At 35.7% G+C, this 16,591-nt stretch overlaps 1 protein-coding gene across 4 annotated transcripts in view; it reads right to left on the bottom strand.

Annotated features, from left to right (window-relative positions):
• Positions 1-16,282, bottom strand: part of LOC306865757 (calcium/calmodulin-dependent protein kinase type II subunit beta-like) — a 72,996-nt gene extending 56,714 nt beyond the window's left edge. For all 4 annotated transcript variants that reach the window (XM_079410531.1, XM_079410533.1, XM_079410532.1 and 1 more), the window contains exons 1-5: positions 16,002-16,282; positions 11,326-11,420; positions 4,381-4,440; positions 4,093-4,147; positions 2,745-2,810 (exon numbers count right to left, since the gene is read on the bottom strand). In XM_079410531.1, the coding sequence (XP_079266657.1) occupies positions 2,745-2,810; positions 4,093-4,147; positions 4,381-4,440; positions 11,326-11,420; positions 16,002-16,063 (338 nt within the window). In that variant the 5' untranslated portion in view covers positions 16,064-16,282. The remainder of the gene's footprint in view (positions 1-2,744; positions 2,811-4,092; positions 4,148-4,380; positions 4,441-11,325; positions 11,421-16,001) is intronic.
• Between the last annotated feature and the right edge of the window lie 309 nt (positions 16,283-16,591).

Here is a 16,591-nt window from a genome sequence, read left to right as displayed (position 1 = left end):
ATGAGATCTTTGTAACAGTATAGCAGATACTTGCATAAAATGCATATAAATATCATGCATATAAATAAATGTCACTCTATATCTCCCAATAATATCTCTTAGTAAGATGATATTTAAATACTTAGTTTAAATCCTGTTAATAATTAGAAATTTGTCTCAAATATGATACAGTAGGCTTTATAGGGTTACGTATGCAAATCCTCTGCAAATTGTAGCCAAATAACGTAATGTGAAAAGAATCCTGCAGGGAATCAAACTTGGGTTCAGACCAAACAATCAAACTGAGTGTGAAAACAGCCATCGAATGCAAAATCCCAGACTTACAGTTCAAGACAGACACATGGGCGGCTCGAAACAGGCAAGAGTCACATGACACATGCAGTGGGCCAGTGCACTTCCCATACTGACCTTCAGGTCCCTGTGCACTATGTCATGATGGTGAATGTGATTGACACTCTCTAGAATCTGATGGATACAATGACTGCAAAGACAAGCGAGAGAGGAGAGGACAGAAGGGAGAGAAAAAGAAAGGAAGGATGAGAGAGGCGTGACGGAGGAGGTGAGTTAGTCACGGCGAGACGAGCGCGGGAAAGGAACAACCCAGATAAGAGACTGTTTGATAAGTGGGTGATGAAATGAGACGAGTGATAATGGTGAAAGCCCTGATGTTACACCACGCAGAACAATAGCAGCACAGCCGGGCGGGACGCATCATTTCCTGTGAGGGCGCTGCCGATCATACGTGGGATGGAGAAATGGAGCGAAGGGTGGATGAATCCTGTATCAAGTAGAGATGAAGATATGGAAATGATCCATGTATGTGTGTGTGTGTATATGGGTGTTTGAGAGAGAGTACGGCGGATATCTAAAACGGGCTCAACAGTAAAGATGGCCTGCTGAGTCTGACCCGGAAACAGCGTGAGAGCATTTAGGGCCAGCTGGGACAAAAGTCACTTGTACAGCACATTTAGTGCTACTGTCAGCCACTGCTACAAAACAAAACCAGCCAGAGCAACCGAAAATCTTACATTTGTTGATGTATCATGTAAATGTTTGGTTTTCTGTCATGAAATCTCCAGTTTTGTTGCCAATTCAAGTTTCAAAGAGGTTTAAAAATAGCAAAAATTATTATAAAAAAAGAATTAGTAAGAAAGTTTTGATAATTACAAACCTATCAGTCATGTGTTCATGAATTTACAAATTTATTAGTTACATTACAGCTGAATATTTCCAGCTTGTTGCAAGTTTTTATTTTTTTTTTTAAATTCAAATAAAATAATAAAACAAATACATATTGAAAATAATAATCATTTTGAAATGTTTTATATAAAATGTATTCATTATTTGACATCAATATATATTTTATATTTAATATTAAAAAAGAAAAAATACAATATAATACATTTGAGGTAAGTGATTAATAATAAAAAAATTAAATCAGCAAGGATTAATTAAATTGATCAAAATTGACAGGGAAGGCACACACAATAAAGACTTTATAGTATTACAAAACGTTTTTCATTTTTGATTATATATATATATATATATACACATTTAATAAATTTAAATAAATTCAATTACATTTTTAAATATATTCAAATAGAAAACGGCTCTTTTCAATTGTAAAAATATTTCACAATTTTTCTATTTTTACTGTATTTTTAATCAAATGAATCAGCCATGGTGAGCATAAGAGATTTTAATCATTCTTACTTCAAACTTTTTAACAGCAGTGTATATTTATCTAAATTTATTTAAATAAACTTAGCTATACTTAAACATTGATGTATATTTTTTAATTTCATTGTTGAGCCCTGAATCATGTTCTCTAAAGTGATTGATCAGACTTGTAAACAATTAAATGGCAGAGACATTTTTTTTTTAACTTAGGCAATCACCTAGCAACCACCATAGCAACAGCATAGTAATGTGAAGAAAACAGTAATTTTCTTCAGAAAGTGTGAACATCTAGTTTCTAGTGCTATGGAAACAGATCGAGCTCAAATAAAGCGAGTATGCGAGTTTGCAGCACGTGCGGCGCTGAATATGAGTTGACACCGTAATTATGCGTGTTAATTAGAGGCCTACTTTCAGCCATCACTCTAGTGGAGGCAGGTGGAGGGTCTGCGGCCCTCGGGAACGGATACATTTCACCGTCCTGACGGCTTCGTGACACCTTTCTACCCACGAATATGGCTGATGAGCTCATGGATTCCAGTAGTCTCAGCGCTCGCCAGCTCTTGTGTTTCCTCCCTCGGTATATATCTCTCGTTCTGTTTCTCGCCGTATCTCTCACTCCCACATGCGTACCCACACAGTCAAATTGTTAAAGCTTTTCTCCTGAGGGCGACTGCAGTGTGTGTGTGTGTGTGTGTGTGTCTGTGAGAGGATCTGATGCAGAGAGGAAAACAGGAATAGATGGAATGGAAAAAAAAGAAGCCGATGGGAAAACCAGAGGAAAGGGACCCGCAGAAGTAGACACACAGAGAGCGCTGCCGCCCACGCCTGCCGCCTCAGCGAGACACTGCCTCAAACGTTTAACAAGCTTCTGAAACAAAACTCAACCCTCGTATGATGTGGACAAAACTATTACTCACATGTTATACTAGAATCTGTGCAAAACACACACGTTTATCTGGTTAAAATGCATGTGAAAGAGAAGAAGAAAGAAGTGTGGATGGGAGGATGGAGGGGAAATGTCATGGGGAGGGTCTGGACAGGAGACAATGGAGATGCTGTTTTACCTGGCATCAGCTTCACTGTAATATTCTCTGGCTACGATGTCTTCAAACAGCTCTCCGCCCGTCACTCTACAGGACAGAGAGAAGATATCGGTACCATATTCACATTTATTCTGTGATTATTTAACTTCAGTTTGGTGTGCTTACACTGGCAGAGCTTTACACTGCATTATATTGCAAAAGCATTTGCAGCATGGCTGGGAACAATGGGTAGAATGAAATGGAGCAAATTAAAGAAAAGTAAAACGTCAAATAAAAGGTAAAATAAGAACGCAAACAAAACCAAAAAATAAATAAATTAATTGTAAATTATTAAATATTAAATTAAATATTAATAAAATAAAATATAGTAACAAAAAATATTGACAAATGTACTACTGATAAAATTAATAAAATAAAGTAATATTAAATAAAACATTAATTATAACAAAATAATTAATTAGTAATGAAATGAATGAAAAATATAATTAAATATTTTAAACTAAAAAAAAAAAGAGAATAAAACTAACAATAAAAAGCTATTTATAATAAAAACTCAAATATTATATATAAAAATAAACTATTATTAAATAAAAAATAATAATAAATGTAAAACATAACTATTAATAAAACTAATAATATAATAAAAATAAGAAACTAAAATAAATGAATAATCAAATAAATCTTAATAAATTTTTGATAAAATAAAATGAAATAAAATAAAAATCAAGGAAGTAACTATTTAACCAACAGGAATAAATTAAAGGTGATTTGTGTTACTTGGTACTTTATTTTACAATTACTAACATAAGAAAAGTACTTTATCCAGTGCTAGGTTAGGTCTCGTTTGGTTGACTCCCCTGAAGTGAAACCAGCATGAGAACAGATTGACACAGCAACACTGGCTCAACCAATGGTGCAGTCCTTACTTATACTGCAGAGATCACATACTTCACTTTGCAAGCAAACTAAAGTGCAAACGTATCAAAAGTATCAAATAATATATCAAACAAAGAATAAATAAATAAAGCAGCATTTATTAAACAAGCACAATTAAGGAATATAAACTAAAGACAGCGTGGCTGTGCATGACAGGAAAAATAAGCAAGAGAGAAAGCAAGCGAGCAAGAGCAGTATGGATGGGGGAATCCTCTAGAAGAGAGAACGCTGGGGCTTCGGGGGGGAAACCCCTGCTGCAGGATTTCTCTTTGGCTCTGTTGCTATGGAAACTGGCTCTAGAGCGAGCAAGAGAGAGAGAGATGAAGAGAGATGCGAGGGGAAGGTAGAGTGGGTGGGCGTCTGTTGAAGCGCACCGAGCAATAACAAAGCAGAGAGAGAGATAGTATGCGCCATATTATATGGAAGCACTTACAGGTCAAATAAGAGGTAATGGAAGCCTTCCTCTGATATACTGTCATGGAGCCGCACTGCATTAAAGAAAAAGAGAGTAACATACTTTCATTTGCCATTCACTCAAACAGCACAATTCAAAGAGCGTTTCATGGGCTGAAATCAACAGGCATGTTTTCTATATTAATGCCCCCCGAGATGCTTTCAGCTCATTCAAACCACCTGCGTCCTCAATGATGGATTTCACACTGATTTCATCATGAATGGAGAAGTTCAGGTTTATTTTTGAAGCTGACTTTAATGGACTCACCGATATTGGGATGCTTGAGCAGACGGCAGATACGGGCTTCCCGTTCCAGCTTCTGGTGATCTGGGAAAAGATTTGGGTCCGTGTTAAGCGTCATGTAATGGAGAAATTGCACAGAGAGCAATTAAAGCTTTTTTTTAGCCAATTAATAGTTTGCACAAATCTTTTGTGGGGTTTCATGAACTTTAAGGAAGTTTAGTCACTATGAAACCATGTTAGCCCTTTCAGTTTCACATGAACTTTAGTTAACCGCAAGCTAAGAAACCAGCATATGCCAGATTATTTCAGAGATATTCCCATTAACTAAAACCAAAACCATACAAAATCTAATAAAGATGAACTAAAATACAATAAAATATTAAAAAACTATTTCGGCAACATGTCTTATTTTCATTTAGTTTAACGAAGTAGTAAAATTACTCAAACTAAATACTATAGCTAAAACCAAAACTAATTAATAAAAACTATACAGACCATTAAAAACTTGAAAAAAAAAAGAAAAAACAACAAAATTAAAAAATCAAACTGAAAATATAAAAATAAAATCTAATCTGATACATTACCAAAAACTACAACAGTATATGAATAACACTAAAATAACACTGCAGTAGATTCAGACGCTGATGCAAATATACCACACTGAAATGTCTGAGAGGAAAACATGAAAGTTGGCACTGTTTTATGCACAGGGGTTTGGTCCCATCGTGACAAGTGATTATGGTCATTATTTTATCCCACCCATACTTCCTTCTTCCATCAGCAGAAAAGTCATTTCAGAGGTGGAAAAAGCCATTTCAGTATGAAAAAAGATTATAAAAAAAGAATGAATCGTGCACAATAAGTCCATGAATATATATAAAGACAGGGTCAAGACATTGTAAAAAGTGACATTAAAAGTGTGTATTTGAAAGAAGTCTCACCAAAGCTACATTACTACCTACAGTAGTTAATAGTAAAATTATGAAATATTATTAAAATTTGTAATAACTGTTTTCTATTTAAATATATGTTAAAATGTAATTTATTTCTGTGATGCAAAGCTGTATTTTCAGCATCGTTACTCCAGTCTTCAGTGTCACATGATCCTTCAGAAATCATGATAATATAATGATTTGATGCTCAAGAAACATTTCTGATTATTATAAACATGGTTGTGCTGCTTCACATTTTTTGTGGAAACTGTAGTATTTAGAATAGATTTTTATAACATTATAAATACCTTTATGTCACATTTGAACAATTTATTACACCCCTGCTGAACTTAAGGATTTATTTCTTAAAAAAAAAAAACGAATACATAAATCTTGCTTTTATGCCTTTTTGTCGTAGATGATTGTTCAAAAATGACACCACTACACTGTAAAAAAAAAAAAAGTTGAGCCAACTTAACATTTTAAGGCAACCAGCTTCAGCAGATTTTTGAGTTCTCAACTTCTTGTTTTAAGTTTATACAACAAAGTTCTATAAATATAACATAAATCTCCAACAAAAATAAGTTGAGAGAACTCAAAAATCTGCTGAAGCTGGTTGCCTTAATTTTAATTTGGCTCAACTTTTTTTTTTTAACAGTGTATCTTGAAAACAGCTTGTATTTAAGTTGTCATCACAGGATGGGATGTATAATGTTTGTGTTTAAAAACAGAAAAACCTTCATAATTCATTTCACATCTTTTGAACAAAACATAAAAGCTTTGTGCTTTTCCCTCCAGTCAAACAGTTCCTGCTCAATTCACACTGATCTCACATCAGATCTAGTTAAAAGTGCATTTAAAGCGGTTTGCACATCACTTCAAACACAGCTGCAAAGGTCAGCCTCAGCATCAAGCAGACCACACCATCTACTGTAAACCACGCGGCCAACCGGCGGCTGGAGATCACGCAACCTCTACTAGCTTGAGTGTGGAGCGAATCTGCATGATACAGAGAGACAGACGTGCGCAGCCGAGAGGCCTGGACCGCTCCGGCACACCCCACGGAGGAAGCCTGCTGTCTGCCATGCATGAGTCATACGGGAAAGAGGACAGCTGGGAGAGACGCCACAGATCGTCTTCAGCGCTTCACGATTCAGAGTCCTGATAAAAACACACACGGCTGCCTGTCCATCATCCCAGCATCATTAAGTGTTCCCAAAAGGACTCAGCTATCGTGGTTGGTCACATTTTCTTTTGATGTACTAGAAACACACACATTACGTCTGAGCTGCAAACAGAATTGCATCAAAACCCAATTCTATGACAGAGGGTGTAAAAGGTTGGGAAGATTTTTTAATCATTTTTTAACTGAAGCTGCATTTATATGATCAAAAATACAGTAAAATAGGAATATTGTGCAAGGTTATTATCATTCCCTTAATTAACCTAAAAAAACATTTACGAAACAAATAACCGTTACATGAAACAAAATAACATTTAAATGAAATGAAATAATAACTTAAAAATAAATAAATTCAACTAGTTGTGAAAGAATAATTACATTTTCTTTTAAGTTAAATTGAAGTACTAAAATATCTAATATTAAAATTTGAATAATTTACAATAAATAAAAAGAATATTTTTTAAAAATTACCAAAACACAACTAAATTACTAAACCTTTGACTAAAAAAAAAAAAAAAAAACATCTAAATATTAATAAAAATTAACACTGCTATTGTGAAATATTATTTCAGTTTAAAATAATTTTCTATTTATATTTCAAAATGTAATTTATTTCTGTGATCAAAGCTGAATTATCAGCATCATCATTACATCATCATATACAGCATCATCATTACTCCAGTCTTCAGTGTCACATGATCCTTCAGAATCATTCTAATATGCTGATTTACTATTTACATTTATTATTACCAATGTTGTGCTTCTTCATATTTTTGTGGAAACTTTGATAATTATTGTTTTTCAGGATTCTTTAATGCATTTAAGCATTTATCTAAAATCTTTTATAACATTATAAATTAAATTAAGTATTCATTTCTTTTAAAAATACACTGTACCAAGACTTTTGAATGCTAGTATATAAGTCGACCTCAGGGAATAAATAAAATGACATGAAAAATGCATGATATCATTTAAATCGCTACTGAAGGTACAGTCAGTTTACAGAACATCACTGCGGCCTGGCCTCACTGCAACTCTCCCAAACACACTCACACACACACACACACAACAGCTCGTGAAGTTGTCACATCGAGCAGTGCGACTGGTGTGAAGCTGTGAGAATGCTGACACCCAAACCCCACAAAACGCCTCTGCAGCAAAGAGCATCGGACCCTGCCGAGACTGACTACTTCATCACCAGACTACAGTAATCAAGCACATCACTCACATTACAGTCATATTCTACAACTACCGAGCATTTACATATTTCTCTGAAGTTTAATGAGAATTAGTCAAAAACACTCACAACTGTCTAACATTTTTTAAAATTAAACTGTACCTCTAATACATTTGTAAATTACCTCCTGAATCCCATTAATATGTATATTAACTATGTATATCAACTTACATTTCATAAGGGTTGCACAATTTGGGGGAAAATCGAATTGCATTTTTTCCCCCAAATATTTTTTTTTACAATTTTGTCAGAAAAGGAGATTATATATATATATCACTTTAACTATAAAATAATAATTATAACAATAATAATTATTAATGTTAAATTAAAAAAAATACTGTAAAATAAAATAAAAGGCACATTTTACAGTAAAACTGTAAACTTACAGTACTAAAATTTCAACGCAGTCTTAGTTTATTAATTTTCAAACATTATACCATTTTATTTTGTCAGAAAAATAAGAAATATTACTTTTTGTAATATTTTACTATAGAATCAACGGTTTATGAAAAAATATTTTATTTTGCAGCAAAAGTGTAAAATTAAAATACTAACATTTATTGTTCTCTTCAAGCTTTTATTTCTGCAGAAAAACTAAAATTATTAGTATTGTAATACTTCACTGTAAAATAAAAACCAAATGCTTATGAAAAAATGTTTTTCAAAACTAAAACAAAAATTACAAAACTATCTTTTATGGCTGTCTAAATTTCTTCTAATTTCAAATATCAAGCTTTTATTTTGTCAGAAAACAACTATTTCTCAGCTGCAAAAATAACTCCCAAACCCAATCAACTTCTAAACGTCATATAGAGGGTGTAAAATGGCACTTGAAAACGATATTATGACTGTTTATTATTATTAACATTATTTGATAGTCACTGATATTTTTTTGAACATTCTCTTTATTAAGTTAAGTTTTCTACATTCGCACAAAAAATTCCAATACAAATTTTTATATATATACACAAATCATATTTTAACAATGGATTTTATCATCGTAATGATATATGGAAAAGAAAGAAAAAGAAAGAAAGAAAGGGGGGGTTGCTTGCATTAGGGTTCAATTATTGCTTTCTTATTAAAATAATTAATAAAAGGCTTCCATGCTGCATAAAAGATAGTCATTGATATTTAATCACAGAAATCTTTGCCCATATTGTGCAGCCAAAATTTACTTTGATTAATAGTGCTGTCCTAAATTGGGATATTCAACCAGAAAAAATATAGGCCAGGATTTAAGTTTATCTATTAAGGAATTGATTCATTGTACATTTAGCAGAAGCTTTTATCCAAAGTAACAATTAATTCATCATGCATGAATAAAATATTCCAACAAAATGCTCAAAATAACTAAACACGGGCAATTTTGATGCAAACTAATTTGCCATTATGTAAACTACAGATAACTGTGTTTCACACAGAGGAAGCCACTTATTTGAGACCAACTGTATGCAATCAAATGCAACTGTGCTCACGTTTGCATGGCAGGATAATAGGCCTGTCAGATACAATTACAGCTCCAACAATTGCTTTTATCAACCTATTTATTTGCCACGATCAACCTAGTGCTGCGTGTGTGTGTGTGTGTGTGTGTGTGTGTGTGAGAGAGACACTTCGGGTAAATCCAGGTCAACTCCATACTGCATTGCAGGTGCTGCGATTATGCACATAAAATATTCACAGCAAATCACAACTTCCCCAAAACAACTCTTGTTGTGTAATAATACAATCCTTGTTGAGGAAGGGGCTGCATCCTCATTGGCTGCACTCAGTGTCAATCACTCCACACAGGCCCCGCCCCCTCACATTTCCTCCAGTTTCCACTAGCCACATTAACTCTTTCAGCGCTGACACTGCCGTCACATGACACCCAAACCCTGTTTCTGTAGCAAAACCGCGATAATATGAATGCACCTTGATGTCTGAGTGAAAGCGAATCGTTGCATGGGCGTCAGGGGACAGTGAGGTGTCAGATGTGGTCCCGAGCTGAGTCAAAACAACAGCAGCGATGACGAAGCGACAATCTGAACTTTTTCCACTTGAAGTGTGGCATGGCTTTGTTTCAGAAGCGCAGCGGTAAACAAAAGCCCCTGGTGTTGGAGTACTTGAAGCAGCGCCGCAGCAGCGTGGGTGTGTGTTCGAGTGCGTACACGAGTCCCGGGCTCTTGGCATGTTGGCCGCACAGACACGCTGTCAGCGGCGTGCCAAATGGTCAGGCTGCCTGCGATGACCTGCAGACCGTATGATTCTCCCATGTGTGGCCAACGCTTCCCAAAACACACACACACAGAGACACATTCACCCACAATATCACAGAGCACCACAACAAACATGTCTACTAGGCTAAGAGCTGACATCTTCATATTCACCTAATCATTTAAAGTGGCCATTTACAAATTCAGAATTTCATTTTTGGGGTCCGCTAGAACATGTGGTTAGACACAAAAGATGAAATTTTAAAGAATGTCCGTAACCAAACAATTGACGGCCCCCATTGACTTCCATAGTATGTAAAAAAATACTATGGAAGTCAATGGCTACTAATATTCTTAAAAACAAACTGTGTTCAGCAGAAGAAAGAAACTCCTACAGGTTTGGATTAACTTGAGGGCGAGTAAATAACGACAGAATTTTCATTCTGGGGGAACCATTCCTTTAATTTAGTCAGCAGTTTTTTTTTTTTAAGTCCAACCCTTGTGCGAAATATAATTTTTAGTTTTTATCATATTTATTTAATCAACCTGTCTTGTCCAAGTTAGTTGACTAAAAGTATGTGAATTGTAGTCTAGTTTTAGTCATAATGGTTAAACTGATAATCACTATTATTATTATTTTGAATTTACTGGTCAAGATTGTTGTCAGTTGATCAATTAAATCAGAATTATTGGCAAAAGCAAGGTTTACTGCCGTAATTTTTATATTTATACTTTTTTAGAATGCAGCATCTTTCAAAAGTTTGGGCTATGAAAGATGTTTTCGAAAGAAATTAATATTTTTATTCAGCAAGGATGCATTGAATTGTTCAAAAGTGGCATTTATTATTTTCCAAAAGATTTCTATTTCAAACAAACGCCATTCATTGAAAAAGTATCATGGTTTGCACTAAAATATGAAGCAGCACAACTGTTTTCAAGATTGATAATAATCAGATGTGTTTCTTGAGCAGCGAATCAGCATATTAGAATGATTTCTGAAGGATCATGTGACACTGAAGACTTTTCAACCAGAAAAGTTATGTTATTATTGTAATAATATTTCACAACATTACTGTTTTTGTTTACTGTATTTTTGATCAAATAAATTCAGCCTTGGTGACAATCTTTCAAACATGTAAAAATCTCACCAACCCCAAAATTCTGAAAGGTAATATACTTTAAATATAAGAATATTAAAAATGTATCATTGAATTAATTTCAAGCTGCTTGCTTAAAACAAACCCATTATTCCAAGCCATTTCAGAGCACTATACATTGTATATATTAAGGTACGTGTCAAATATCCTTAAAACACCTGAAAATATCCACAGGTTTTTTTTTTGCCATATCATCCATCTCAAAGTGCAAATCAACCCCCTTTTCCATGCCCAAAAACATTTTCCAGCAGTCATGATTTACCTCTTGCCGAGAGCTTTTTGGTGTTGATGATTTTGGCAGCATGCTCTTGGCCCGTGCACAGCTTGACACAACGCCGCACGACTGAGAAGGCCCCCCTGAAGAAACAGACAGAGAACAAAATACACCATTGAACTTGATGTGGAACCCAAAAAAGTCAGTTCTAAACCCTTCAAAAACGGCTTAAAGGGACATTTGTGCAGTTATGCAACTACCTCTTCAAATCAGAAATGAAAACACCACGCAGGTGTTTGTTTGATGCCCAAATATTCATGATATTCACATGGGAACAAAATGTGGAACACACTCTGTCTTTCAAAAGCCTCACTGAGTCTATTTTCTGAAAGACCTGCATTATGAAAATCACTTGAGACAGTCATGATAATGGTCTGATGTCATTCCTTACCGGCTAAATTTAGCACACCTAGTTACAGTTACACAATACACTCGGCATGTCTCAAGCAGGCGCTCCGGATCCGTGACTCTACGGGCCCTCACGACAGGCTCAAATGCCCTTGGAAACACCCATGTGATAAAAACAGACCATATGCCCCGCCGTGACCTCAGGCAAATCACCTGCGCACGATTCGCTTGGCTAGCGGACTAGAAGAAACGAAGCCTGGAAGATCTTGAGCATCATTAGTTGCGGATCATCATTCAAAACATCACGCAAGAGGTGTAAAAGGCCAATCATACACTTTCAAAAAGTGACCTTTTGCTCAAATTCTAATGCCAATAAGCCTATAGGTAATCATTTAATGCTCTGACCGATAACATGGGTCAATACAGTTAACAAAAACTAATATTAACATTAAAACAATAATAAAAAAAAATATCTGGAACTTGAAAAAAAAAAAAGAATAAATAAATAAATAAATAAATAAATAAATAAATATATATATATATATATATATATATATATATATATATATATATATATATATATATATATATATATATATATATATATATATATATATATATATAAAAATTATTTCAGCCAGTTGCCAAGGCAACATTTCTCATTTTAATTTAGTCCTAAATTTTAGTTTAGTTTCAAATTTAGTACTCATTATAACTTGATGTACTAAAATAACTGAAACTGAAATAAAAATGAATAGAAACTATATAGAGTGTAAAACTGTCAAGTGTAAACTCAAAAAAATGAACAGAAACTACAGACACACATTGGTAAAAAAAACACAAAATGATCAAAACACGCAACAAAATTACTAAAACTTTAATTAAAATTTAAATGAAAACAGAAATAATAAAACTGATTCAAAATATTAATACAATCTATAATAGTATCCAAAACGCAAGTGTAAGGCTGCCATTGCAGTAAGGCCAGCATATTAACACGTTAACATGTATAATGTAGTGGGTAACAATATATGTTTTATGATGGCTGATATGAAGCCAATATATATGAAATTGCACTATTTAATTTAAAGATCTTAAATAACACAAGCATAACAACTGGTGCGACTAAATTGATTTTGCATAATATTTACAACAAATAATCCTTTTGGTATTTATTAGTGAAGTGACATACTGCCAAGTATGGTGACCCATACTCAGAATTCGTGCTCTGCATTTAACCCATCCAACGTGCACACACACAGCAGTGGACACACACACACAGCAGTGGACACACACACACACAGCAGTGGACACACACACACACAGCAGTGGACACACACACACACAGCAGTGGACACACACACACACAGCAGTGGACACACACACACAGCAGTGGACACACACACACACAGCAGTGGACACACACACACACAGCAGTGGACACACACACACACAGCAGTGGACACACACACACACAGCAGTGGACACACACACACACAGCAGTGGACACACACCCGGAGCAGTGGGCATTTATGCTGCGGCGCCCGGGGAGCAGTTGGGGGTTCGGTGCCTTGCTCAAGGGCACCTCAGTCGTGGTATTGAGGGTGGAGAGAGCACTGGACATTCACTCCCCCCACCTACAATTCCTGCCGGCCCGAGACTCGAACCCGCAACCTTTGGATTACGAGTCCGACTCTCTAACCATTAGGCCACGACTTCCCCACGACGTGATGTTTTATTAAAGTAAAACATCACAGAGCTGTTAAAATAAAAGTCCCACTTGTGACATTTATCGATCAAAAAAGAAAAACTTTTCAGCCAATGCCGATAATTAAAATGCTAAATAGGCCTATCAGCTAATAAACTCAGTCAACCACTAATATCATGTTTTATAATTAATGAAATAAATTATTGCTTGCCAGTGGGAGGGAAACAACACATTCAAGAATGAAGAAAAAACTTCTCGACTAATAAAGCAGAAGGTCATGAGTCGTTCACCCTTGACCTGGTGGAGGCTGGAGAAATCTCTGTCTGCAGCTCGTGCGCTCTGTTAGCAAACCTGTCGTTTCATTAGCGCTGGAAACAGCCTGAGCGTCTCAGCGGACACATTGAGCTGATTTACTGCCATCGACCTGTCAGGAAAACCGAACCGCCGAGCTGCCGGATGCTGAGGAGTTTAGGGTAAACTGGCAAACAGCAGCAGAAAACATGCTCACAAACCCAAAAAAACAACACCACCACCACAACAACTTTGCTCTGACAAGTCATAACCCTATATATAACCCTATATATGTACACACACACACACACAAAATATAAATATATTATATAAAATATTTATAATTTATATTTATAAAATATTTCTATATAACATTATAAATGAATATATATTTATATTTTTATATCTATTTACTTACACTATGCATGATGTGTACAGTTATCTAAAAAAAGCTGTTAAGAGAAGGCTAAAATGCATGTCTTCACCACAAACTGAGGATGTGGTCAAATATTCAGTTCAGTATGGTGAAGATCTGCTGAAACATCACAAATACAAACGTTTAAAAAGTAAAAAAAAAAAAATTATATTTCTCCTCAGTGAGCAGGAATATACGCTACGTTGAGAAGAAGTGAAAATGAAACCCACAGAGTATTTATAAAAACAAGAAGTTTAAAAAGTTATGAGACTATGAAACCGCTTCAGTGAGAAGTCTATCTACTACTATCTGTGTGTTTTTATGATTGTGGGTGATACACATGGGGCCTGTTTAATAATTCAGAAGAAAAACGGTGCAAAAGAAATGTAATACTGACTGACTGGAGGAGAAGTAGGGGGGCTGAGAGAGTAAAATAATTTCCTAACGTCAGGCCGCTGGCATGTCTCACACACATGCACACACACACGCACACACACAGTCAGATTATAGACAGCAAACAGCCGCCCGGGCAGCTCTCACAGCTCCAAATGTCACAGGACAAAACGACACAATGTAGCGACCCTTCACTGCTGCCCAGAGTTTATGATACACTGTAACATTCATTATAGAACTCTTGATACACTGTATCCACCCTTCATGTACACTCTCAGAAAAAGGGAACAAAACTGTCAAAATGTATGAATATGTACATTTTAGATACTACTATGTACTTATAAAGTAATAATGTGCACTACTAATATGAAGTATTTAGGGGTAAATAATGTACCCGCCCCAGCGATGTATCTTTTTTAGTGACCTTTTGGCCTGATTATACTCTTAAATGTATCACACTGAACATAACCTCCAAATAACCCCCTGACAGCTGATAATTATAATCAGACATATAAACTCACTGTAAGTCTCTGTAATGTTTCCTAACAGCTCCTCTGAGTTTTCTGCATGAAATGCACCATGAAATATTCTCAGGATTATGTTAAACACTCCCATGCATATTAATGCAACTCCCTTGTGCATTCTAGATACACAATATCTCTACATTAATATGCAATATCCTTTAAATTAACCCTTGATTGATCATGTTTTATCTTTGATTCAATACACTCACTATTTAGCTCTTTAGTTAATATATTTCAATGCAACTCCCCATTATTATTTTTCCAGACAGCATATAAAAGCATGCAACTCCTCATTATTTCCAAACAGCATATAAAAAGCATGCAACATCCTCAGATTTAACACCTGCACGCTCATTTTTATAATCAGAGACTGTATGCACATAAATATTCACTGTAATATGCACAGTGGTGGGTGTATTTAAATGCAACTCCCCTCTAATATTTCCTGACAGCTCCTCTGAGCTTTCTGCATGAAATGCACCAGAGGAGCCACAAAACATGCAATATCCTCAAAATTAACCCCTGACGGCTTATATTTATGAGCACAGACAGTTAAAATAAACACAGTAATGGGAGTATTTGAATGCAACTCCCTCTGATGTTTCCTGAGAGCTCTTTTGTGCATCCTGCACGAGATACATCGAGTTCAAACGTGCAAAAAACATATGCATGCGCATATAGTAAAAATGTAAACATTCACTTTAACATACATGATAACAGGGTATTTAACTGCAACACGCCTTTAGGATTCCCGGCAGATCCTAAATGCATTTCAGGTACCAAAAAGCATCAAACATTCTCAAAATGATCACCAGATCGCAGTTTATCATCACAGATTCGAAAGAGCATTTACACGCAACTCCTTCTAATGTTTCCTGACAACTCCTTTGGGCTTTTGCATTTGAATTTACATTCAGAAAACGTGTGATATCAATACAAGACACTCGGGTTACGCACAAACACCAGCAGAGAAAGCAAATCTTACTTTCCAAGTTCTTCATACAGCTGGAACTCGTCGGTGAAGCGCGTGCAAGTTGTCGTTGCCATTTCTCAAGCCCTCAGCGTTCGCTACAATATCCGAGCTGTGTGTCCAGCACTACGATTATTCTCCTGTGCCTTCGACTTGCGGGATTTTGAGGATAAAACTTCACCGTGGAGAGGTTCGCCGACGAGCACGCTCGACTGCTTTACCGACCTCTCACCGAATGCGCCGTTCAGCTGCAGTGCACTTGTTTTCCGCTGCGAGAGGCGCGCGCTGTCACCGCTGGAGGGCGCGGCGGAGCTCACACCTGCAACATCTCTCCGTTTTTCACCTTTTTTAGTAGGTGCTCTCATTATGAAACTAATAACGCATTTAGAAATGAATAATGTTCGATTTAACTGACCAAATCTATATACAACACACCACGAAACACACACAATAATTTGCTCACTCGTGTTGTTTTCAGCAATGACTGACCTGAAAGCCCCTGATTGGCCATAAGCTAAACAGAAATCTATGTGATTGGTTATAAAGCTCAACACTGGAAAAAAACGCGTGAAAAGCAATCTGATGCAATTCGCGAATTTACACTT

The sequence above is a fragment of the Barbus barbus genome (genome assembly GCF_936440315.1).
Source record: "Barbus barbus genome assembly, chromosome: 47".
NCBI lineage: Eukaryota > Metazoa > Chordata > Actinopteri > Cypriniformes > Cyprinidae > Barbus > Barbus barbus.
The sequence above is the reverse complement of the archived record's forward strand: the minus strand, read 5'-3'. Positions and strand labels throughout refer to the sequence as shown.